Below are 27,784 nucleotides of genomic sequence, written 5' to 3' on the forward strand. Positions count from 1 at the left end.
GCACGCTTGAGTTGACATGCTCAGATAAGAGAGGTCATTTCCGCAGAAGACACTCGGAAAGGCAGCTGCTTCAGGCCCATGCAAACTAGAGGCATCAGTGTTACTCAGCCCAGTACAAGGATGTCCATCAAGGAAGCAGAAACCCAGGAAAGAGCACAAGATAATATTTTTCTAGGAAGGCTAGGAGCTCTGTTGCGGATTTTAAAACCAACCCAACGCAGAATAAATTTGGTAGCCTAATCGAGGAATATATTCCCAACTTAGAGGAGAGTGGTGACCACTGATCTGATGATGGAACGCTCTTGGCTACCCTAGGATGTGTGGGTGGACTGAGGTGATGAACTCTCTGGTTTACTCTATGGTTTACTGTTGTGTCCGTGGTAATCATGCTGTGATATCAGTAGATAACAGTGGATACTGCGATATCAGTGGATATCAGTGGATACTGTGCTATCAGTGGATATCAGTGGATACTGCGATATCAGTGGATATCAATGGATACTGTGATATCAGTAGATATCAGTGGATACTGTGCTATCAGTGGATATCAGTGGGTATTGTGCTATCAGTGGATATCAGTGGATACTCTGATATCAGTGGATATCAGTGGATACTGTGAAATCAGTGGTGATGTTTTTGTCCTGAAAAAGAGGTGCATCCCAATTTTTGGACCTAGAAATTATGCAAATCCTCCCTTTGCAAAAACAGCAGCAACAATCTTCCACGATGATATTTGATGAGCAAGGTATCTGATATCATCTCTCAATGGACAATATGTCCACATTTCTGAGAGTTCCTGGCCCTGGCTTCTGGGATTGACTTCTGATCTTACCTCACAGGTTTTCTCTGGGAGGTTCAGTCAGGGTACTGGGCACGTCAGTGAAAAAACCTGATTTGTTGCTCACTGAGCCATTGTTGCTAGATTGCGGAGGACGACCGGGGCGCTGTGTGTTGGTGGAAGATTCAGTGGTGATACACACACATTACTACAACTGGGACCACTAGAGAACTGCTCTGCCTTTCAAATCATGCTCTTTACCGTGCGGGGGAGAAATACACATGACCTTTTCCAAGCTTCTTCTTAACATCTCCAGTGATTTTAAACATTTTACCGTAAAATGCTTAAATGGTCAGATTTCTCCCATTTGTCAGGTTATATATAAATAATAGCATTTTTCCATGGCTATTCCATGGCTCATCTTTACAAAGATGGCAATAATTCCAGAAGCTGTGTAGCTACTCTTAGAGATGCATCTACTCTTAGAGATGCATCTACTCCTAGAGATGTATCTACTCTTAGAGATGCATCTACTCTTAGAGATGCATCTACTCTTAGAGTTACATCTACTCTTAGAGATGCATCTACTCTTAGAGTTACATCTACTCTTAGAGATGCATCTACTCTTGCTAAAAAGCTTCTAAAATTATGGCTTAACTGAATTGACTGAGGAGACAAGAAATATTGACGCACTCTCACCACGTCGATACAGCAGTACATCTCAACAGTGCATGTTGAAATGTTTTATATATATATATGCAGAAACAGCAAAAGTGGATGTAGTTGGGGGGGTGTGGGGACCAGTAGAAGGAAAACTGTCACAGGAAAACAATTTATTTCCCCAGTGCGCAGACAGATGGACTATAGACTTTAATCCTGGTGGCATAAAAACATTAAAGTTTAAGATCTCCCTGATATACCCAAACATTTGGTGAGTGATACTGGTGAAGGAAGCGACCCTGGCGGAGAGGAGACGGTAAGAGGCAAGCACCTAGCAGCAGCAGACGCCTGGTGGTGGACTGATGGCTGACCCCTTCTCTCTCAAACACACACAACCGCCCTTCCAAATTCCCAATGCCCTTCCTCCCCCAGCTCCCAAACATCCCAGACAGACGTAAAAGGGTACATCCGTCTTTCTTCAGTCAGTGGTTGCAAGGTGCCTATGAAGTCTTCATCACTTTCTGTGGTGAACTTGCCCAGTGCTTTTATGTTATTTGCATGTAACATCTAAGTGTGCTTGACTAGGTGTGTGCGGTTTGTGTGAAGTGCGTCATGGTTCGTGGTTTTGGAGGCAGAAAGCAGACAGCAACGAGGACATGAGGAGATACTGAACACAAGTCACAGCACCAACAGCCAACAGCTGCTTCTGCCTCTGAAGATCGCAGTGTGCTTACTAATACTACTTTATTATTACTACTATACCATCACCAGCTCTCTCTCTCTCTCTCTCTCTCTCTCTCTCTCTCTCTCATACATACACACACACACACACACACACACACACACACACACACACACACACACACACACACACACACACACACACACACACACACCAACACACACACACACACACACATACATGAAAGCAAACAAAAATGCCTGAAAAAGGATACAAGAGATAGCAAGCACGTTGGGCATTAAAGAATACGAAGACACTTCATAACCACTGTATCAGGAAGCAACTTATGGTACATTGCAAGCTGAAGGTAGTGCAGAAAGGGAGAGTCATTTTTGGCACAGTGCTGCCACCTGCTGAAAAATCTCTGTGTAGTACAGATTCAGATGGCGGTTGAAGCGAGCTCACAGTGTACCGCCATGCCACTGAATGAAGGGCACAGGGCATTTCTTCCACCCTCATCTCACTAACAGGCTCACTTCTCTATCAGAAACTGAGCATGGCTCCAGCAAACATGTACAGGCTCTGGAGTACTACTTGGTTGAAATAAAAACTCCATTATGCACAGTTTCTCAGATCTGAAGAAGCCCTTGACTTCATGATTTCTCCTGGTGTGAACACCGAATTCAAGTATTGAACTAACTGGGCCTTCATGAGCTACAACAAAGGCATTACTGCAGAGACAAAACTCCATAATATAGGGCAGAGGTGCTCCTTTGCTCTAGAGTTGAGAAGCTTTAAAAGCAGCCCAGTGCACAGTGAAAATCTCCATCTACCTCTGCTCATATTGTCTGAGACACAGTGCACAGTTCAGTAAACCTGGAACCTGGATTTGTGAAAGAAGACCGATGTCTGAAACAGAGGTTTAAATTAATTAGTTAATTGGTTTAATGATTAACTATTAATTATTTTTTAGAGCAAAGTTAATTGTTAGCTGATCATTGCCAGCCTACGTAGTAGAGGTGGGACATGGGAGTGGGGAGGAACACAGCCCTGTCCTAGTTTAGTGTTAACTAGGCGTGTTTAGTGTTTAGGAGGCGCTACCCCCTGTACATGTCTGCTGTAATAAATCAGCACAATTACTGTATTGATCATGTATTGATCATGTATTGATCATGCCATTTACTGGATCTTCCTCTGTTCTGGTGCTACAATACATTAAACCTACTACTAAAGTCACTCACATTTCCATTTCAACTTCTGAATAAACAATGAACTTGCTAAAATCCAAGATAGTTATCATGATACATTACATTAAAATGTGCTCTTCTGATCAACTATAGTGGCTCTTTATACAACACCCAGTGGTGTTACCAGGAGTTAGGCAGCAACAAGGAACTGTATTATGGCTCAGGTTTTGATCTGTTATATATTTTTTGTCCACTTCTAAAATTTAAGTTAATTTTTGTAAATGGTAAATAAAATGTTTTTGAAAGGTACCAGTACCTGTTTGCTAGAGCAAAGTGGCTAATTCAGCTTGTTAGCAAACCCCCAGATTTTTATTTAGTTTTGACACTGAATTTTCTATCAATATTTTCCACATTTGTGAGTGTGTTTTTAACATATATTATAACTCTTCATGCTGAATTAGTGTTAGAACAAAAGGACAAGATTTAACATATTGACAACAGAACAAAAGCTGGCACTAGTTAGACTAAAGTGGAGTTAAAGGTTTATTGGCATAGTCTAAAGCCTAAAGAATGGGTGTTGGGTTGATGGTTAATTGAAGGTTACATCTGAACTTTTAAAACATTTAAAGAAACTTTGACTGATCTTTAAACTTTGTAGCCTTTAAATCCACCTCTTTACAGGTGATTAGCAAAGAAATGTTATAAAACATACATTTACAGATATTAACTAGCCAAGGCCTCACAGAGCACACACACACACACACACACACACACACACACACACACACACACACACACACACACACACACACACACACACACACACACACTTCCATAAAAGACCAGGCTACCCAAATCAAAATGTTAACCATAAACTTTGATGACTCCTAGCGTAACTGTAGCCCTAACCATAACTATATGAGTAAGCCTGTCCATAACACACAATAAAGTTGGGATAATTATTTAGGCAAATTCACTGTGATTGCATTCTACTTAAACTCTAGTTCAACTCTAGTTGAACTCTAGTATGAACAAACCCACTAAACTAGGCACTGAAGCTAAGGCGCATGCACATGGACAGCATAAATTTTCGATTTTCCAATGACAAAACTTGAAACAGATAAGAATATCCTAAAATCAACACTATGTATCAACTGATAGTTGCCAATCTGTTCTACAAGCTGCATGAAACTTGGGCTACCTGACAAGACAGTAACCATGCCAAACTTTAACGCAAGAAAACAGTAGAACCGACTGAGAGAAAACAGTTAAATTCTCTGTTGATATTTGCTAATATTAAATAAGTAAACCTTTATAGTGGTGAACTTAGTCAACTAGTCACACGGGAGATGAAAATAAATCTAAAGTGTGAAGTATGACTTAGCCAAAAGAACAGATGAAGATGAGGATGACTCAAGGATGAAGCCTATTATTTTGTAAATGTGTGTGAAGATGATGGGATGAGGGAGAGAAAGCAAGATGAAGGGCAAGAAGGGGGCCAGCCATCAAAAGGCACAATTACTCCAGCGACATCATACGCTCTACCCAGCATGCACTGCATGCAAGTAGGTGGTGTAGGGGAGGCTCAGAAGAAGTGGAGAAAAGCCCATGGTAGAATGCCATGAGGACGGCCAGGCAGTTAGCAGAGCTGGCAATTTTAGCCAAACACCAAACAGTCTAGCCATCAACAGCTCATGGTACAGCCCAATACCATCGCCCTATGTGACATCCACAGGCAGAATTACCTTAGTGAAAAAGTCCTGGGACGTATACCACTGTCTCTATTCCCACATACAGACTTCCTTCTTGCTTTTATTGTGTCTTTGGATGGAAGGACGGACAGATGTCCAACGATGCGGAGATCTTATGGTTTCCGTCTCTGATATGTCCTCTGAGCCACAACTCTTGCTAATACGTAAATGTTTAAGCTTAGCTCCTTTGTATAAAATGACACAGAGGAAACTGAAAAAGGTGGGAAATGCTTCCCCAGAAGTACTGCAATGTTGAAATGAAACGCTTCCAGACCATGCGGTCAGTTTTTTCACCTAAACAGTACTATGTCAGTACTATGTCTCAGCATAAGTCAGGGCATCACCTACGGGTTCCTTGAAGAACCAGAGATGCCTAAAGTTTTCAAAAGCTCCGTTTAACAATCTGTGCTTTAAATGTAAGCAATTTAGATGATGGCAGTAACTTTTATTTAGTATCTGCAAGAGGGAGGTGGAAGTGGTCGATCGCTGGTCTGCAGAACACACTCTCCACATCAGCAGCGCCGAGCCGGGCTGCACAACCACTCATTCTGCTCTATTGCTAAACGTCAACGTTATTTTCTGCAAGACTAGACTTTTGTGGAGAAAGAAAGACAATACAGTCAAACAGATTCATTATGCAAATGACATTAAGATAGTGTTATAGACCATAGATGCTATGGACCATAGAGCTAATGTGCTATAAAAGCATTTGGGCCCATTTATGGATGTTCATGTTTGATTGATCATCTGTTGTTAGTGGGAAACCAGAGGAAGATTATGATCAATATTTTTGTTATATTTTTCAAGCCAAATCAAGATAGGGCTGCTTCTCTAATTCAGCATTGTAGAATTTTAAAAAAGCAGCATTTTTGCAAGAGTTTAGAAGCTTCACCCCACCACCAATTGCTCTTAAATTCATCCAGTTCACTTTTGCAGACCTATATGGCTGTTCCAATTTTGGCCAGTTGATAAACAAACAAACAAACAAAAGAACAAAAGAACAGAAAAGGAGAACAACCAAAATGCCAACAAGCGTGCCCACAGGTTTCATTGACAGCTTTTATTCACTGAATGGCTCAGACTTGTGTACAGGGACAGCGTGAGGAGGAGAAGACATGGCCGCCACAACGCTCAGCAGAACAGAATACAACCAGAACACATCACAGTGTGAGTAGCGAGCTTAAATCCGAACTCTATCCATGTGATGATCAGTGAGCCGCTGCTCTCTTGCCAACACTCCAGTCTCTTTCTCTCTCTCTCTCTCTCTCTCTCTCTCTCTCTCTCTCTCTCCTGTTTCTCATCTGTCAGAGGCTCTTCTCTCACACAAGCATTGCCTGTCTGCTTTCCAGACTGTGGCCTGCCTGTACGGAGCGTTTTACCCAGCTAGGTTAAGGATTTGGGCGGACAAGCCATTGTGCCAGTGTTTCAGTTTAGCAAAACGGGGGCCCTTCGCTTCCGACTCAAACCTTTCCCTGTGGCAGTGAAGAGAGGTGCAGAGAGAAAGAGGGGAAAGAGGAAAAGAAGAAGAAAAAGGAGAAAAATGAGTAAGCTGCCGTGACCTCCCCGTGCCTGCCCACAGATCTGTGCGGGTTCAAATGCACAGAGCCTCCTAGAGTGTGCTTCAACCTGAACCTGCGCTGCTGTGCAGAAACCCCACTACCGCTACCTTACACAGCGCAAAGCAAGACAAAGAAAAGTTTATTTATATCGTGCTTTTTACAACAGCTGTTGGCACAAAGCAGCTTCACACATGTCTGGGTCCAAGCCCCAGTACAGTTACACTTGACATTTGTGAGACTGCATGACATTAGATGTGACGAGTTCTAGTGTGAGAATTGCACGCTACAGCGTGGGAAGCTCAAGAATAGGGAAATCCGTGTGTGTGGAGCATGTGAGGGTTTTGTCATTTAGCCTGAATGCTTCAAGTTCAGCACAGAGAGGAGTCAGACAAGGAGGTCTGGGTAAGGAGGACTTGTGTTCAAACACCAGCGTTTCTGCTCAGCCCCTCACCAGTTAAAGCGGTGTACAGGGTTACTGACGGGCCACCAGATGCTGCTGCTAGCTGCTTACCTGGACTTTCTAAGAGCCTCCTCATCTGGGTCTTGCACTGCAGAGGAGCAGAATTAGGAGAAAAGAGAGAACAGTATTAGAGATGCGCTCACTGCTGAGTAAGGCTAAGATCATTAGAACAACAGCGTTTAGCCCAGCAACTAAGAACTTCACCAATATTCACCAATATTCACCGTGAGCTAGTTACTGCTCACTGTCTCACCTGTTTGCCATCTCATTTGCTGAGTTCTAAATGATCCAGCCCAGTGTTGTGAAACTGAATCCCTGTGGTAGCACTGCCCAGCTGGATTCTCACCGCCCTGACACACCTGTTCAAACTTAATAACTACCTGGATCATTTAGAAAGGGGCATATGAGATGCAGGCCTTCCAGCAAGGTGATACATGATCTGTGAGTGGTGAATGAACAGAGGTGGATGAGTCTAGCCTTGCGCGTACAGCAGACTCACGGTATTCTGTGCCGGTGACGTGGGCGAGGGTGCGGAAGGATCTGGACTGCATATGGGCAGCTCTTCGGGCCCATTCTGCAGGGCCCATCTCCTGGTCCTCCCTGGGGACCACGGCCTGACACACTGGGGAAGCACTGTCTATAACACGGTCTTTAACGCGCAGCCTACTGCAACCACAGAGAGAGCCGCAACCGTAAAACACGCACGCGCGCCGCAGACTGCACGGCTCAAGGTCTAGGTGAGTGCACTGCTTGGCTGGGTTAACTGTGGAACGATCTTATTGTGATATATGTAATAATGAATAAATATGCCAGCTAAAAGTGTGGTGGTTACTTGGGTAACAGTGACTGTGCTGATGAAGGTGAACTGTTAGTGCTTGTCGCTTTGTTGCTGTGTTTTGTTTTGTTTTGTTTTTTTTGGGGGGGGGTTGTAGACTGCACATTAAGAAGCTTATTTTATGGTGCAAGGAGAAGAGGCAGCACCCTCTAGCAGAAGCTCACAAACAGAATAAGAAAGGCGTGGGAAGTGAGCTCTCTATACGGCAGAAGCTTGCCTAACGCAGCACTACAAACACAAACATTCAATCTCTTGCCCAGAAGGATGACAGAGAAGAGCAGAAAGCAATTTCCAGAGTCAACTGATACATCTAACATATAAGACAAAAGATCTTAAATGAATACGCAAAATGACTGATTAGACCAGAGGCACAGGCAGACCGACGCCCATCTCAGCAGACCCTCCTTCAATAATCGATGACAAAATTGCTAGGGTAACCGATATCTGGTCAATATCAAGGCCAGGATGCCAACCCAGGTTCTCTGTGACCAGTCAGAAGGAAGTAATAAGAGAGAAAGCGAGAGAGGGGTGGAAAAAGGAGCTCTGGAGGTGAGCGGATACGCCTAAGTGTGAGAGGGAGACAGAAAGAGCCAGAGAGCACAGACAGGGACAGGGGTGGGACAATACCATGGATGAACGGAAGGAGAGGGGCAGAGTGTGCAACGTGATGGGCAGGTGATTGGACCAATAGGGAGATGGACAGAGGAGCACATTTTCGCAGGAGGAAACCAACGTCCCGTAATGAACTAGATTTTCAAGATAAAAGCAGCAATACATATGATAATGTGCAGTATTTCCCAAAAAAACACAACTATAAGACCTCTCAGTACAAGTTCCACCTTAGCGCTCCCTAAGAAAGAAGTTGTGATTGTCTATGAGACCTTTCTGTCAGTTTTCATTTTAATTATACAAATCTAAAATTCATAGATATGATAGAAAGGTGGAACACTGCAGGATTAGCTATAAATAATAAAAAAGGTAATGAATGATGAAAGCTAATACGCATAAAAACACGAGAAAGAACATAAGCTATAATACAGGAGCGTGATGGAGACGTCATTTAGGAAGGTTAAACAGGTGCTCTGGCTGCTTTGGACTGGTGGTCAGAACTCATGTTTACCTCCCGTCAGTCCTGAAGGGTTCGAGTCTCGGGGAGAGTGGCTGCCTTCAGCCTTCATTACGAGGTGATAAGAGAATGTATTTTGTCGTGCTCCACTGACAACAAATGTTCTCTCAATATCCACACAGATTCACAAAGCAAACCTTCATAAACCTTGAAAAATAAATACCCTCAGCTTTTCTGTTTTACGGACCCAAGCTGCACCTACAGGTCACCCAGCACTTTAAATCTCCACTATGACCATATCAGGAAAACGAGGGAGGAGACAGAGAATCAGACATGTTGAGTTAGACATCCGGGCGCCAATCTTAGCACACGGCAGCAGCCGGATCGAGCATGACTAACTGACCAGCACAGAGGGGAGGTGCGGCTCATGCAAGCGGGAGGGGAGGACGAGGAGGTGCACGAGGAGGTGTGGACGCCTTACCCAGACATCTCGGCACCCCTGGCCTGAGACTGGCCAGCGATGGCATCCATGATGGCGTCCTGTGAGTACATGCTAATGGGGGTGTTGTACTGGGCGTGGATGATGGTGGCCTTGCCTCCGGGCCCCTTCACCTCTATGGGCTTGTTGGTGGAAAGAGCAGTGTCCTTCAGGGCAATGGGGTCGAAAGGGGGGATGAACTCACTGCGGTGGCAGTTGGAGTTATTGTGATGGGGTGGGGCAGTGGGAAAGAGAGAGGGAGGGAGGATGAATTGTGGGGCGAGACGGCCAGAGGAGTGTTGCAGGAGAGACAGCCGGAGGAATCGACGAAGCACTGTTAGAACAGGCATGCTTTAAAGGAGAAACAGTGCCCAGCATGTTGGATGGACTTAAGAGAAGAAGCAACTGACAGACAATGAAGCGAGGTAAGATGATGCATGTTGGTTAACACCTCTCAGTTAAGGCCTGAAATTGATGGGCTACAAAGCTACTATAAGAATCTTTACTTTCAAATCAAACTTGCTCCTTTAAAGACCAGAAAATGTTAACCGGACATGCACATCACATCAACTACAGACAAGATTATGGTGACAAGCATATGTCCTCACCATGTTGTCCACTGGCCATTCTGTGAACGCAAGCTGAGAGTATGACAGTCATGCAGCTGCACAGATCGTCAGGCTAGTCTTTCTGCAAGCCTTTCATTCCTGACTCCACCACGCACAGCACAGTGCCAGACCTCCACATAAACACGGAGTCCCAAAGCTCGCGCCAGCGGACGCCTGCCAAATTCTGCCACTTCAACTCTGCGATGCAAACGTAAGTGTTGGTAGGCAGATGCAGAAATGAGGTAAGAGCAGCTTTGAGCTGAGTATGTATGGAATGCTAGGCTACACAGCACAGATTCAGTGCATGACCATGCATATAAACCACACACACCACACTACAGCACCCAGAGCCATTGTACTAACTTGGCAGGTGTGTTGGTAATAACCTATGCATGAAAAATGAGAGAGAGAGAGTATGAGGAAGAGAGAGAGAGAGAGAGAGAGAGAGAGAGAGAGAGAGAGAGAGAGAGAGAGAGAGAGAACCGTTAAGAACTTGGTCACATTCTGATTTTAAGGATGTCAGGATGTGGAATTCCTCTATGGTGAAAAGCAAAAGAGAATCAAAAGAAGAAGAGTGATAAAACAGAGGGCAGAGCAAGAAAACCTGTGAGCACCTGTCAGAGAGAGCATGTTAATAAACCAAAGCCAGCAGCTACTGGGTACTGGTTTAAAAATACACAAATTTCACTCCAACAATGGACTCTCACATAAAATGAATGTCTTATGAGCACCCTGGAAGATGCCCAAGAGGAAAGCTGAAAACATCACGCCCTCCACAAAATAAAGCACTCCAAGTGAATTCCATTTCTTCCATAAATGTTCAACTATTTTCTAGCAAAAGGGTGAAAAGCAGAAGGTGAACAGTGGAAGTGGAAGATGGATGATTGTGAGAGTTGGGAACCTGAGCCCTGGCATTCCATGGCCTTTTTTAGTTTTAGCACTAACAGGTGATCCTTCTCCCTCACCTCAGCCTTCATGGCAACAGTGTAACTGTATCACCCTGTGCTTATGGGACTCCCACTGCGCTGTATGCAACACATTTAAACAATTTCTCTGTCCCGTCTTTTACCACGTAGGTCTGTTTGAGCAGGCTGAAAGATAGAGATCAAAGCATCGCTTCCTCCGTCTTGTTCTGGCTTTTCTCAGCTTCCTCGCTTGGCAGCCATCTAAACTGCACTCAAATGCCCTGTCACTGCTCTGAAATGCTGACATTTATCTGTGCTATGTTTGGGTGAAACTGCAGACATCCCCTGTGAGTGTCGGTGTCAAAGCTGTGTTACTCTGAACCACATCAAGCCCAAATTATGTTAACATACTTTTAGTCACATTTTGGAGAATAGTATTAGTTTAGATTAGGGGTCAGTGTCTAAATGTGAACTTTTTGGTGGCCCTATCGTCTCCTGAAGCCTGCTCGGATGTCCTGCAGGAGGGCCATGAGCGCAGCACTGGAAACCTTAGAGCCACTTGGCTTCCTCACATGTTCCAGAAGGGCTCACAGACTTTACGAGATCTGTCTGTGTCCTGGAGATGACGTGGTGGTTCCCAAACTCAGGCCCATCAAGTTGCACCAAAATATATAAAATGGTCAAATATATTCACAATTTGCAAAATATATGGGCTCATTGTTTTTTACAGTATTTGTAAATATTTTTTGAGTGTTCTAAATGTTTAATCCAAAAAAATTATAAATTACAAATGGTCAAAATTTAGAGTGACACCAGTCAGCGAGAAGCAGTCACAGTGTCTGGTGCATGCGTCCATGGGCCCCTGGGGTTTGTGGACTCTCCTGAACTCTACTGACCAAAGAGATTCATGCGCAAGATATTTTGGGCAGCACTGTGATAACAGATGACTAACTGCTTTTTCATTGCTGTCATCCTTCTGTTATGCAACAGATGCCAGTCAGCAGCCTGGTGGGAGGACCCTCAACCCCATGTCTACCATGCAAACCATGGAAATGTTGTGTCATTTAATGCATGTGTGTATCCTTGCTTGAAACATTGTTGTAATGAATTTAATTTCTGGCTAAGCTATACGACTTCAAGCACTGAGAGCCCATGATATCTCGCTCTGCTGGTCAAAAGTAAGAATTTCATCACTGAGTTGCAGGTGATGAGCATGGGGCTTGTTTTTCAGTGGGATTTGGAGGGGCTTACCACACCTGGCTGCTAGCACTAGCACTAGCACTAGTAGCTCACATCCTGCTTACGTACCCCAGCGGGTCGGCAGGACCCTGGCTTTTAATTCTCTCCTGCTGCAGGGCTATTTCTCTCAGCGTCTCAGCTGAGTACAGGCCAATGGGGGAGTTATACTGCTGTCTCTTTTGGGCGGAGGCTGACCGGCCCCCTGAGGCAGGTGGTGATGTGGCCCCTCCTCTGCTGGGCTGCGCTGTGGGGAGGGGCAGGCCAAGCTCCTGTTTGCTGGTGCAGCGGGAGTTTGTTTCAGCAGGGGCAGAAAGGCCACCATTGATTTGATTAGGCTGGCCCTTAAAGGAGGAGACACACGGAGGATGGAGTGAGGGGGTGAAGCTCCACACACGACTGTATCTGTGGAAAATGGTCAGGCTGATTCCTTGAACACGTGGCTTTTTGTTTGGATGCCACTAGGGGGCATTATAAGACTTTCAAAATGAAAAAAGTAGGTCGTCCCCCTGAGAATGTGAGGAGTCTTTGGTAAAATGCTACAGAAAGGCAAAAGGATTTAGAGGATTCCTCAGAGTTATGCCTTTCATGTAAGGCCAAGTAATAACACTCTCCCTAACACTGGCTGAAGATCACCCGGGCTCTGGTCCATGTAAGCTTCACATTATAGAAGAAGATTAGGGAACATGACTTGCACTTGGACTGAAATATGGCTTCTTAATGTGTTCCATTACTTGGCCTGGGTGGGTATACCTTCTGGTGGGGGATGATTGGGACTGGAGTTTCAATTCTTGCTGCAGTCATGGGCACGGGGGTGGGACGCTTTGACCTGTGGCACAACAGAGGACATTCAAAGTTAAAAGAGAAAGAGTTTCTAATGACCAAAAAGCATGTAGGGCAGGTAAAGTAAGGTGCACACTGTCATTTTTAAAAACATGTAAGTTGCTCTAGATACGAGTATAAATGTTAATAACTTGGAATCGATTTTAAGCATGGAATGGCATATCATGCCTAACTGTGCATTGAATCAAACTGTATGCAAAATTTTTGGAAGTATGAAAAATTGAAGCTAGCTCTGACAGCAAGACCCTAAATGCACTATGAACATATTGGTTGATATAAGGATTCACTGCCTTGCAGACCGGATTAGAAGAGGCATTTTCTCTGATGGACTGAGTCCAAAACATGCACGTGCAGGGGGTCTAGCAAACCACATTTCAGACCCATTAATGCTAGCTAGCAAGCAAGCAGTGAGAGATACCAGGAACATTTATTGATAGGTGATCACCAGTGGAGTTTGCTCAAAAACTAAATCCACATCTGCTTCATTTTGGGATAGTTGCAGAGACATAGATCAAAAAGACATAGATCAAAAAGAGGGGATGAACTCACTGCGGAGTGACATAGATCAAAAAGTTGTGTCAGTTCATGTGGGTGTGTATTCCTCAAATTTAAATATTACTGTAATCATTTAACAGTTAAGATAGTAGAGATGTGATAGAGATAGTTTACATTAACATACTAGCTTATATTGCATGCTTGTGATGATGTAGTATGGTAATTGTACACAGGATGAGATGTAAGACATCCTACTCCATTAGAGCTCCACACATGGCTCAGTTTATTCTCTACATTATGCCAACCACAGACCCTCTTCTCAGGGCTCAGCAGGTAGGCACCTCCCTCTGTTGGTGGTTCACTGAATTAATCCCAAGACACTGGCACCGTTAATGCCTACTCAGTGTCACCAGTTCTACATGGATTTTACTGATTATAACTGAAAGCGATCTCCAACACAAGAGGTCCATCCTGGCCCCCCCAGTGGCTAAAGCCGGCACTGTTAACGCCTGGTCAGTGACATGACAATCTCGGCCTTTACGGTGTGGTAACTTCACCTAGGGTGAGTTCTGCTTAACTACAACTGCTAAGTAGCCCTGTCGGCTTCTGATGTACAGCTCCAGACTCCTCAGACACAACTGCTCTTAGCTTACAGCCTCTAAGGCCGAACTGCACAAGCAGTAAAGCTGCAGCCTTTGCAAACCCCCAACACCCGTTTCTACCGCTCTTACATTCGCCAACCACCCGCCTTCTCTCACCTCAGACACCAGCTTTTACTTTCAAATAATTCATGCAACGGATCCTCAAATGGAATTGTTAACTCTATCTAATAAATATATTATCAATCCAACATGTTTCACTTTGCTGGGTGTAAAAAAAATGGATTTTAAGATGCTCAAAATGTGTGATTAAGATTGGCTATCATCTGGCATTTTTCATACCTATAAGTGAAAGATGAGTTACATTTTAACATTACAAATTCACAGACAAGCCAGTCTACAGCTTCACAGGAAATCCTACGTTATAATGATCTTATTTTCTCAAGAGTAATGCTGGGTTTTTTTTGTTTTGTTTTTTATTTGTATGAGGTGCATAAACAACCAATCCAAAGAACTTTTACATGTATTGTAAGCGGTGGCTATAACAAACAACAGTGTTGAAATGTGCCAATATATTGTCCTTCGTGCAGTAATAATGCCACAGGTTCAAAAAACCCTTTGCATTAGTCACTGGATTATGATAATGTTTATGCCATGTAAATGTCATTCACTGATACAATGAATAATTAATAATAAGTTTTTTGAAACACTGTAAATCTGTAGATACTAAGTGATAAAAAACACACCGTGTGCCTTTCATTTTAGTTTTGGGTTATGATTAGATTCAGTCCAGCCATTTACAGCTTACAAGTGAAATTCATGTTGTGGCAGGTCCTGGGGTTGTTATTACACCCCTTGGCTTCTTGAGTCCTGTTTGGTTCTTGAGTCCCTTCTCAAATATTCCTCATCAAGCAAAGAGGGTTTTTTTTGGCGGGGGACTTTTGGCATCAAACGAGAAAAAAGCAGCCAGGCGGCTTAAACCGAACACACCACCTGGAGTACCAGAGATGGTAATACCTGGGCTTAGTCACTGATGCAGAGTTACCATGGAGGTTCTTTGTCACATCCATGCTCAGGCCTTTCCTCAGGCCTTTCTGAAGTGGTGCCAGAAGCTTTATTGCCACCTTAGTTTGACAGGAAAGGCTTTGGGTTTTGGGGTTTTTTGCAGCCATACAGAGCTGCTTCCTGCCTTCTAAGCTCCTTGAAATGGTTTATGTGTGGAAGTGTTGCAGGATCCATACACTCTACCATATCACCATAATCCAGTACAGCAGTGTGTGTGTGTGTGTGTGTGTGTGTGTGTCTGGTTTCACATCTTATCTGTTTTATTAGGCAAAACTGCCTGCAGACTGACTAACAGACTGAAAGGAAGCATGAGGGAAATTAAGCAGCGTGACCTTTTCTCTGGCTAGACACTGTGCTACTTTCTCTACACACTTAAACACACGCACGCACACGTGCACTCGCGCAAATGAATGTCTCACACACATAAACCAATTACTAAATTCACAAATACCAGTAAGCACTAGTGACATTTATGACAAACTATGAGGCAATAAAAATAAAAAAGTCAGGCTGAGGCTTGGAACATGGCAGAACACAGAAAATAAAATGTCTTCAATGGCTTTCCACTTCAGAGCTACTCCAAAAGTGCTGTAAATATGCTTGCCAACTACCAGAAATACTGTATATTCATTAAAATGGTTTATGTCATGCAACGACCACAGCGGCCATGCTCTCATTCTGATTCTTCATAGTTCTCTGAAATGAAAACATTTAAAGAACCAAGAAACCAATTTTAAGGTACTAAAGCAGTTTATAGGATTCTCAACTTATGTTAAATTACACATGCAGCAACTTGTGGTACATTAAACATGCAGTAAATTTTTCAATTTATAAAAGCGAACAGAAACGTGATAAAATACTGCTCAAATACCAATCAAATTTGCTGTTCAGTCCTAGCTGAGAATATGGGCATGGTTCCAGTATTCAAATGAGCTTGCTTGAATGACAGCCTGCTATTACAGACTTGCTGTCTGCTAAATATACTGACACAAGGATGTAGAAATGATATAATACTGTACATGAACCTAACTTAACGAGAATAACATTGCAAATAATTCTATTCAGACACCACATAAGCCCTATGCACTAGTACTGATGGATTGATAGGTTTATATTTTCTATCCAGATATAAATGTAACTATAGCCCTAGGCACAAACAGCTAGATCCATGAACCATGAAAAATTACATAGACTTGCATAGACACTGAAAAATAACTTCTGCAACATAAGTACAACCAATCCTTCACAGGAAGGGCAGAAATTCTGGTGAAATCAACTGGACTTTGGAATGGTATTCACAGGACACATGTGTACACGAATATTGTGTTCTCAGAAGAGTATGATTAACCCAATTACGAATGAACACAGATTTAGGTTACCTGGTTCTTTAAACTTGCTGAGGGACGTGTTACATTGTGCCATTTATTTCCTTATGAAAGTTTGTCTTGCACACCATTTGATAGAAGGTGGTCAATATTTAAAGAGGAGGGTGTATTCCCAGTTCAGACAGGTTTGGTGACAGTGGGGGGATGTCTTAGGGAGTCCTCATACTGGGGTTACATTCTGCCTCTTAATTTTCTGCGTTTGCTGGGGTCTTTGCTGCACTGAATGTATACACTGATTGGCTACTTTATTATAGACACTCATCTAGTAGTGCGATGGCCGCCATTTGGCCTTCAGAACCACGGCGATCCCGTGTGACATAGATTCCACTAGGTGTTGAAATCGTTTTTGAAGGAATCTTGGCCCGTGCAGACAGGACTGCCTCAAGCAGTAGCTGCAAATTAGATGGAGGTACTGACATGCTATAAATAGCCTGTTCTACCTTGTCTGCGGACCATGAAGGCCAGGGAAACAATGAAAACTCACTGTCATGCTCTTGGAAACAATCCATGACTATACAAACCTTGTGGCATGGTGCCTTGTCTTGTTGAATGCTTCCTTAGGCCAGAGAGTAAACAGTTACCATGAAGGGATGGACTTGGTCAACCACAATGCTTAGGTAAACCCTACTGTTCAAATATCCATCCACAGGGATCAGAAAACCCAGAGTACACCAAGAAAACATTCCACATCATTACTTAACCTCCACCATTGATGCCAAATTCTGACCCTCTCACCAGCATGGTGCAACAGAAATCTGGCTTCATCTGACCCGGTGATGTTTGCCACTGCTCAGTGCGTCTGGACCTTCTGATTCCCTTAAACAGCAATGGTACTCAAACTGGTCATGAGATTTAATAGCACATCCATGCGAAGGAAGGGTTTTGTTTGTTTGTTTGTTTTTGTTTTTGGCAAACTGTACTATCTGATGCACGATGCAAGCTCAATGCTGAAATTGAGCTCCCCTACTCATATGCCCACCCAGACCAGTCTAACCAATATGGAGTCACCAACATGTGCCACAGACCCTCCAGGTGTGCCTGGCAGGCTCACCTGCCTGGGCCACGTCATGGAGACTTTAATGAATATCCTATAATTTCCACCTCCCCCTGCACTCTTGCTAGACTGTGTTTATATGTTTCCTGGGCAGACTCTGACTATAACTGTTATGATTGGCCCTTCCTAGTGTCTTGTCTCCATGGTAACTCTTTTACCATTGGGTCCTTGTTTTCTTCTTTCTTTTCCATGTGCTCTCTTGTTGTCATTCTGTTAGTTACGCCCCTCGTTTGGTGTGTCCCGCCCACCTTGCTTCAATGTTCTCACCTGTTTCTAGTTAGTTTTCATTTGTACTTGTATATACACCCTGTGTTTGTACTTGTGTATATACCCTGTGTTTGCACTTCTATATATACCCTGTGTTTGTACTTGTGTATATATACACCCTGTTTGTATTTCTATTTCTACCCTGTGTTTGTACTTGTATATGTACCCTGTGTTACTCCATGCCTTGTTTGTTATTGCTTGTGTTATTGCTATTTTGTTATAACCTATTTCCATTTTTTGGCTCCATCTTGTTCCCTGTTGCCAGGTATTCCCGGACTGTCTGTGCTGGCCCTCTGACCCTGGACTGTGGTTCTTACTGATTCTTCTGAATACTTCAGCCTACTGATTATGCTCACCTAGCTTCTTTATCCATGTGAGAGGGACTGTCCCCACTGAGGACAGAGGGCAGTGTGACCATCCCCTACTGAAGGCGAGGACACCATGAGTGTCCCCCTCTGAGGGCGAGACCAATGTGACTGTCCCCACTGAGGGAGAAGGCAGTGTGACGAGAAGGCAGTATCGCTCTCGAGGGTAAGCATGTGTTCTGCCTGCCCCGCCATATGGTTTCTGCCCTCTGCCTTTGCTACAATCCATCACTGTATATTTCAGTGGTCCAATGTCAACCGTAGGAGGATGCGTTCTCCTTGAGCCTTGGGGCCTCTCTAGGTTATAGCACTTATTTTTCCTTGCCACTGTCACCTTTCACTTGATTCTCTATAAAGTAAATATCTCTAAAGCTACTTTGTAACATCGATTGTAAAAAGCACTGTACAAATCTATTCGAATTTAAATTTGAACTTCTATTCTGCTGAAATTATAGAAAGGTCCCTCAGGCACATTATACCAGCTCGGTCAGCAAACCAGCTCACAGCGTCCCTGTATTACTGAAACAATAAACAGTACAGACACTGGCTCATGGAGAGCATGTCCGCCCGTCAGAGATCACTGCTGCATCAGGACGTTGGGCTATATGTTTTGATGGAATACCTACAGTAAAGGTCTACAGTACTAGGAGCAATAAAACCAGTGTAACCTGTCTCACTATATCAATTAAAAACATTCTTCATCTATGTGCTGTCATGTCACAGATGTACTATGAAAAAACTGTATATGTTTCTGTTCTGTAAATGTTTTATTATATACTGGCACTAACAATCTTCTATTGTTCTGTTGGTAATTGAGCTATCAGTTAACTTATATTGTGTGAATGTAATATATTCATTATCTGTTTTGTATATATTGGCAACACTATACTGTATGAAGGTTTAATGGTGTGACACAAGGTATTTGCACACTGCAAGAATTACAAGGACATACATGCTCCCCCACCCCTCACAGGCTCATGAACAACATCACGCTCACAAAACCCACAGGTGCAGTAGGGCACTGTACCTCTGCAGGGTGAGGGCCAGGTTGAAGTTGGCACACTTAATCTTGTTCTGAGCCTCAAGGTGAGTCATTCCATCGGTACTGACACCATCGATGGCTACAATGATGTCACCCTGTATCAGGTTCCCTGAAGCGGCTTTGCTGCCAGGTGAGATCTGTGGACATACGAGACAAACCTTTAATCAAAAATATTTGCATAACCGTGCATTTAAAAACACAAGGTGAGGCGGTCATGTCTACAGAGGACTGCGAGGTCAGCAGGTATTCAAACAGGCAGATGTAGACTGGATAGCACTCAGTTTGCTTGCTGGTCTCAGTCTTCTAACAGCTGAGCAAAACATGTGTCTCAGCACGTTCTCCCCTCCTTGAAGACCAATTAAAGTGGTTTAAAAAATACAGAGAAAATTAGCTTCAGTGAACCCATCACTCCAGCTTCAGTCCTGAGTCATCAGTATGTTTCCATACGTCTTAGACAACAGACACACGTTTGATGGAGAAACATTTAAAAGTAGACTCAAAATGCCATCCTGTGCTGACCCAGTCATACCATGACAGATAAACTGGATAGTCACATATTTACATACAGCAGTCCGGAAGTCTGTGTTGACATTTTTCTTTTTGTCTGTTAAAATCGCCAGGCTTTGTAAGTGTGTATTTTTGGCTTGGTCCCACCCACTTGGTCCAATTTAGCCATCTCATTCAATCAGGAATCAAGGAGAACAAGGCACCAGGAGCACGGGCTGTCCAGCTGCAGCTGTGCAGACAGCTGAAACAGAACTTTAGCATGCAGAGCCGCTGTATGTCATAACTCGACCTGGAGCCAACAGATGAGTCTCTCAGTGGTGTGTAGTCACACCCTTCTAACCCGTCAGAAAAGTGGACAGAAGAAATATAAAAATATTTCATGAATAAAGTAAATTAAAAACATTGACCTATTCATATACAGTTGTGCTTGAAAGATTGTGAACCCTTTAGAAATTTATATATTTCTGCATAGATTTGACGGCGGCGATGCAACAGTGAATCAATGCAGTGATTTTAAAGGCTGTGCCTTCATCTTTCCAACGTACTGTAACAGTTCTACCTAGAGTGAAGGAGAGCAGTGCTTCAGAGCACACAGCACATGAGCAGTGACACAGGTGGCTTGTGTAGGCAGTCCAGAGGGCCCATTTATTCTCTAAAGTTGGGTTTTATTAGATTAGTCAGTACAGCCAGTGACGACACACAGCTTTCAAACATGCAAACGCCCTGTGTCACTGCATACACATGGCTGTTACAGTATGCACCTTTGTCTATATAGTGTGCAACTACTAAGAGTTCATTCACATGTTTTCCACATTGTTTTGTGGTCAAAGATGATTCTTCTCTATGAAGCTGATTCAAGCAGAGCTTAATGAATGTCCACCTCCAAGCAGACTTTTTTGTGAATTATAAGATAAACTTTTGTGTGCAAAAGTCATATCAATTGTGGCCTTACACACTGTCATACCATCATAGCAAGCCAAATCCTGAGGTTTATACCCATAGTGCATACTCATACCAGACTGAGCTGGGTCATACCTCTATTTAGAGTATACCACAGGCAGAGTGCTCTATAGTCACCCTCAGTGCCATGGTGTGGTTTATGATTGGCTTTGGGCCCATTTTTGTCGCTATTAATTACCCGACTCAGGTTCGAGCCCCCTGATCGTGATCGTTCTGTAATGACCCTCCCAGGGCCCGGGATACCTTATCCGTTGGCACTACTCACGGATACTTTTTGACTGTATCATATGCTGACTCTGGTGCTGGTCTGTCAGGATAAACCTTGCTAATTAGAAGAGGGTGGTCTTATTTGAACTCTTTCTCTTACAACAGAGTGCATGCAGTTGAACGGCGTTGGGATTTTAGGGCTGAAAGGTTGGCTAGGACAAGAGACACTGAGATATCTACAGCTGAGGGCGATCTCCAACTTTAAAGTTGGAGGGTGTCGCTGTCGCTGTGGGTGGGGGCCGGTCGGCTCTTTGCCAGCCCGACAGCTGAAATCGTACGGCGAGTCTTTGCACTGGCCACCGTGATCAGGAGACAGGGCTCTTAGACACTCTTCACACTGTTCTGGAAATGGCAGCTGTGATTGGCTACTGCAGCCATGGGACAGTCCTGACACCAGCGTAAAGGTTAGCATCGGCAACAGTGGCAGTGACTGCAGGGATGCCACCCACTTGGCGACCCGCAGTGCTGGAGGAACCTTAATAAAAGAATTTGACCTTTGGCTGCATAGTGCAAGATCCTGGTTTTCTGCTCAGCTGCCGGTAGCTCTGAGGTTGGCTAGGCCTCCCATAGGCCTCCTACTGTCACTCAAGTACGTCCCACACTGTATTGAAAGTCGGGGCCCATTCAGAAACAGGGCATTGCTGCTCACAATTCCAGCACTGAACTATCTAAAGCAGCTATGAGGAGATGTTGCTTCTTACCACTTCTGCCATTTTTTTTTCATTATCACCGGGCACAGCTTCAAATGAGCACTGGTCTTTCTACCAATTCAAAATGTGGATCACCCTGATCAAAAATCAAACATAAGGACAAGTAATTGTTTTGCCTGAAACCTAAGTATTAGATGCCCATTTATCTGGGGCTACAGTTATTTGGCTGAATATGTAGAACTAGACGCAGGCTGTTCGGCGCTTCGTCAGTAGCGGCCCTGTCCTGTGCGCCGTGCTACCAGGGAGAGGAAACGGAACATGAGACCACAGAGGCTCTGCGGACATGTGCAGAGGCTCACAAACGCCACTCTGACGCTCCGCTATCAGCTCATTCCAGCTGATGCCTGGGTGAATGGGAGGCAGATATGCCAGTTCAAATCTCCTGTTTGCTTGCACAAAAGGCCTGTTCTGTAGGTCAGTGAAAGCAGAGAGCAAGAAAGTGGGCCACTAAGAGGAAGGGAACGAGAGTGATGAGAATTTGAGAAGACAAAGGCGATGGTTGGAGCAGAAAGCCAAGAGAGTGAGATTTGCTCCTGTCATTGGTCATAGCATTATTACCAGCACAAGATGTACCGTATGAAGGGTGGAAATGAAACATCATGACTGAATCAACACAGACTTCACACACTCTCTCAGTAGGGAGCACTAATAACTGCCAGCACTTACATTTGATACTGTAGTGCTTGAAGATGGTTTATTCTAAAATGATTTATTTATTTTAAAAAAAATAAATAAATTAGGCCTAATATTTCTCATTTCCCCAAATAGTAAAGTAGTAAGCATTTGTCAGATAACTACATAAAGCGTAATCCATAAGTGAATATTTCAGATTGTAGACTGACATTGTGAAATTGTGTAAACTGTGTAAAAAGTATGGTTTTGAATTTTAGTGTCCGAAAGGTTTTAGTTTATAATCTGTCAAGTAAATTTAATTCCCAGTTTTAAGATAAAATATGATGTTGTACCCACTGGGTGACTTTCAGGTTTTACAAAAGTGTTTAACATCAGTTGGTTTGGATGGGTGTGGGAGGGTGCTGATGGTATATATAACCCTCACTGTCTCTCCAATAGTTCTGACCTGACCTTCAGCAGTGCGCTAAAAACAACTAGCCCTGTCAGCACACTCAGCCACTGGCTCTCACGCCACAGACCAGGTCAGGGCAGGGCGGGGTTGGGATGGGGGCTCCAGAGCTGCTGGTACGCAGGTGATCTGACCACAAAGAGCCCACATGAGCCCACATGCAAGTTATCTGATGGGTGGCTGGGATCCAGAATGTGCAGCACAGGTCACAGCATGCACCGTGACTGGGGTATGTTATCGTCACCCGGGATGTTGATAGTCCAAAATACCTACATCACATGCATAGGCCCAAGAGTCATTAGGTGTTGGTCTGCAGTACAGGAGGCAAAATTCAGCTCGAATGGTTCTAAAAGTGAATTCAAGTAGTCTGAAAAATCTCAAGTTACAGTTTGTTATTTGAAGTCTACAACCGCAAAATCACAAATTCAAACCCCAAAAATTGAATAAAAACCTTCAGAACTCACTCTTGAATAAAACTGGCCACTGGGAGATCCTCACCTTTACATGAACCTTACGTAACATGGTGGAAGTGAACGGGGAAATGGACGGCTGGACAGACAGAGGAATGAAACAGGTGGTTAGGGCTGCCGATGGATGAACGGATGCTGCTACATGTTCAGTATATAGTATCATAGCTCCATTGGTATCATTTAGTGTCAAATGGCATAAACAGCAGAAGGTCAATTGTGATACGATGTTAGCTCTGTTCCGCTTGTTTCAAATGGTGCATGCAGGAGGGGACAGGCAGTTCGGTGATCTCAAAAATGCACCACATATGTATAAGAACAAAGATTCAGACATATCATTCACTATATATTCACTGTGCACATGCATGCTAATCTTTGCACAGCCCTTATATGACTGGCTTATATAGACAGGACAGAAACCATCACAACCAGGAAAACTCTCCTTGCAGAAGCAAAGCTCCCAACAGGGGGCTCACCAATCCTTAGCCTTAAGACTTTCATAAGCCAGCACTGGAAACTGTCATAGCATAAAACCCAAGGATAAATACAGATCAGATTCAGGCAATGCAGAAAACTCAATGGTTTTGGGAGGAACAGGGATCAATCAATAAATGTCATCTGAATGATAAGCAGTAGTGTATATTTAAATATGCTAATGGTTTGAGCATGGTGAAATACTAAAAAACTATTTTGAATCATCAGTTCAAACACACATGCACACACACACACACACACACACACACACACATACACACAAACACACACACACACGCACATGCACACACATGTGCGCACACACAGAGTCAAACGGCTAATTTATAATGGTTCATCTATTGTAGAAGCACATAACTAATAAAGCATTCCAAAGGTGTTATATCAGGAATTATGAATAACCTGGCTGATGTTTCAGTCTATCACCCATTGAAAGCCAAAAGAATTTCTGATGGCACAGTGGTGTTATATCAAATGTCACAGGGCCACAAAATATCAGGAAACGTAACCCCACCACATTGTGAGCTAAATCCAGTCCAAACAGAAAGACAACGCAATACATAACCTGTTCAGCAGAGCTCACTAATGACCAGCTATACAACATCTATACCAAAGATGTTACCACTACAATACCATAAACAGTAATTACAATGGAAGTTAATCCTATTGGCCTGGCAATTTTGTGAGGAATAAATTCACTAGGCTATGGGTTAGTCCAAGGTGAATTTATCTTAAAAGCTACTTTAAAGTGTCCGCATATAAAAATAAATAAATAAATAAAAACCATTTCTGTCTTATTTTTATTCCTTGATTAAATCGGATTATTCTGTGAAGAACACAAAATTGAAAACCATGCCAGTAACATTAAAGAGAGGATAATCAAAATTTAAAACAAACAGTGAAGCCAACATCCGGTTTCTTGCACAGCTGAACTTCCCAAATCATGGCACTACCTCCCTTGTGCACAGTGCTTTGGCCCAATCTTACTTTAGCTTCAGTCTCCATTTCAACTCAAATGCCCCAAGATACTGCAGGGCTCTAAAGCCCCTGGCACTCGCTCTTCATCCGCGCTGCACACGGAGGTATTTATATCTCTCATCTGCTGCTTTCGGTTATAAGAAAGTTGCAAGCTCGTGCTTTCTCTATGCCATCTGTTTCTTTTCTCTTCTTTTTTTTTTACTGGTCTCCCCCAGAAAAAGTCTTCATTTCCAGTGCCACATTTTCATGAGTTCATGAGTTCATGAGTTCATGATTTCATGAGTTCATGATTTCATGAGTTCATGAGTTCATGAGTTCATGAGTTCATGAGTTCCTGATGACAGACAATTTTGCAAAGTACATTTACATTTACGTCATTTAGCAGACACTCTTATCCAGAGGTCTTATCCAGACAAAAGTGCTTTGTAGTTTACTCATAGAATATATCCTAGTACAGTACAGTAGGTTAGAGTCCAACATAGCAATGAACTAGAACAGTGTAGAATACAGGGATGAATGCTGATACCTAGATGTGCAAAATACATAAGGTCTATCTTAAACAATGATAAGTGCAATAAACAATAAGTGATAGAGTTTGTTAAACAACACAAACAGTACCCTACAATAAGTACTAATTTACTAATTTAGTCAGTCAATATGGGAACAGGGTCAGTTGTCCTTTAAAAAAATAAAAAAATAAAAAAATAAAAAAATTATATATATATATATATATATATATATAAAACTATAAAAGTTTTTATTTATTTATTTATTTTATTATGAAAAACATTATTAAGATCTTAACTCGTTTGCCCTTATCAGAAATGTGAAACAAAAAAACATGGTAAGAATTAAATAAGCATTACATGGTAAGAATTAGCATGCTGAGTTCACATTGCCGCTCATAGTGGACTCATGATTTAAGCGAGTTACTTTATTTGGTTACGGATTGAAATGGCTGATTACATTCACAGCGTCTGGCGGACGCACCTATTATGAGCGACAGTGCTACATATTTATCAGTGTGACTGTACGAGTGGCGTGACGTTACTAGCACCACGTGTTACCTGCTCGACCAGGTGGGCCGCAGGAACATGACAAAGCGACCCTCCGTGCTCAATCACTTGCACTGGGGGTGAAAATATCAAACAATCTAATCTGAAGGTAGCGATGCATCTGCACTGATTTTGTAATGATAACAGTGATTATAATCTGTTAAAATAATATTAACAAAGTGAAAATTAAAACAAAATATAGAGTTTTTATAAGCATAAAAATCCAAGGAGACGTGTCACAGGAGCGGCAGCAAAGAAGCGCGCTGGGTATGGCTAATGCTAGCTGCTCACATCCAGTCTGACATTTGGCCAACTGCAGACTAAAGTCAAGTTAGGCGCATGGATACGAGTGCAGGCATGGAATTAAACAACGGCGTATTTAGACAAACACATCTCATCTATTGCAATGCATTACTCTGAATGTGCAGTTAATACAGTTCTGTTTATAGCAGTTTATTGTGCTGGGTGACTAGTGTTCGAACATCTGAAGTTTCAGGGGCGAGGTGGTAAAAAAAGAATCAAGATTATTAGGCCTGGACTATATGCTATTTTAATATTTTTTAAAATGTAAACATATATATTTAGCTTATAAAACATATTTCATTGTTTAAAATATAAAAATAGTGATCTAAAAAGGGTCTTGATACAAATAACATAAAATGTAATTAATCAATTATTTCAACTGGATTTAAGCAAAAATATTTGCCATCTCTATATCCAGCAGCATAAGAATTTTAATTAATTCTAAACCTTAATGAAATAATGGCAATGAACATAATGAAATGTAATAATGTATTGAATCATTTTCTAAAACATCATAATCCAGTTAAATCAGGTAAGAGATTTACAGCCATACCATCCTTTACATTCACTCACTGAATACAGCGTTAGCACCAGCTAAGGCTGTGTACAAATTTCTACATCACAATATATTGTAAACATTTTTTATTGATATGCAAATCTGAAAAAATAAAATGTAAAATACAAAAAATATCTGATCACACTGACCAGTTTTACTATGTACCTATAACTGTAGCACCATATGTGAGTGTGTCGGTTACTGAAGGCTTCAAGCACTGACAAACATTTGTTTTATCATGTGTCATCCTTCACAGTACCATACCATAGTACCATAAGGTATAGGACTTGGTCACTTACAAATGATACTCCCCATCTAAAACAGCACATATGCATGCACACACACACACACACACACACACACACACACACACGCACTTCCACCTGTCTCCTTCACATCTGGCGTCCAACAGCAGCACACCCGCCTGGCTGTAGTTAAAACTGTCATTATTTGGGGGTATTTTTAGAGGAACACCCCCGCCTGTCAGACCAGGCCGCCTTGGGTCTCACCTGTCGTCACGGTGATAGACTAGGCCTTCTGTTCCTTTTCTCCTACTGCAAGGGGAAAGCCTTCTGGCCTCGAGCTTGACTCACACTCCTGCATTTAGCCGGGCTTACTCTCAACCACAATCAAACTCTAACGCCAAGCTCCGGCCAAAGTGCAGAAGCAGCCTAAAGACAGTGGTGGACCCAACTATGTTTGGATGTAACAGCAGAATTCTGTACCCATACACAAAAGCAGTGTGATGATGACTTTCTACTGAACATGACTGGTAGGACCATTGAAAATGACACTCCGCAAATGGGGGTTTATATCATGGGAGTGACATATGTGGAGACCTAACCAGAGGACGGGTGGACATACAGTCTCTCCTGACCATGAGGCATGACAGGCAGGGTGACAGAATAGGAATGCATCATCACCACGTGTCGGGCTTCCAGATACTACATTCTGCCACCTTCTACATTGGTTTTTTGAAACCCTTTAATGTCAGCCTGACTATTGAGTGGCAAGACTTTTCTCACCAGAGCTGAGAATAGTGCAGTCTAGCATTTTAACTCACGGGCACATGGATACACACACAAACC

General features: G+C 42.9%; 1 protein-coding gene across 2 annotated transcripts in view; it reads right to left on the bottom strand.

The window, feature by feature from the left end:
* Positions 1–6,099: 6,099 nt before the first annotated feature.
* Positions 6,100–27,784, bottom strand: part of LOC113571458 (LIM domain-binding protein 3-like) — a 33,010-nt gene continuing 11,325 nt past the window's right edge. The window contains exons 3-9 of one of the 2 annotated variants that reach the window (XM_027000415.2): positions 19,306–19,457; positions 12,959–13,034; positions 10,428–10,450; positions 9,460–9,660; positions 7,577–7,743; positions 7,129–7,165; positions 6,100–6,530 (exon numbers count right to left, since the gene is read on the bottom strand). In XM_027000415.2, the coding sequence (XP_026856216.2) occupies positions 6,434–6,530; positions 7,129–7,165; positions 7,577–7,743; positions 9,460–9,660; positions 10,428–10,450; positions 12,959–13,034; positions 19,306–19,457 (753 nt within the window). In that variant the 3' untranslated portion in view covers positions 6,100–6,433. Of the gene's footprint in view, positions 6,531–7,128; positions 7,166–7,576; positions 7,744–9,459; positions 9,661–10,427; positions 10,451–12,277; positions 12,550–12,958; positions 13,035–19,305; positions 19,458–27,784 lie in introns of both variants that reach the window. The other variant, XM_035531764.1, reaches the window with a different exon arrangement.

This window comes from Electrophorus electricus, chromosome 11 (assembly GCF_013358815.1).
Source record: "Electrophorus electricus isolate fEleEle1 chromosome 11, fEleEle1.pri, whole genome shotgun sequence".
Classification (NCBI taxonomy): Eukaryota; Metazoa; Chordata; class Actinopteri; order Gymnotiformes; family Gymnotidae; genus Electrophorus; species Electrophorus electricus.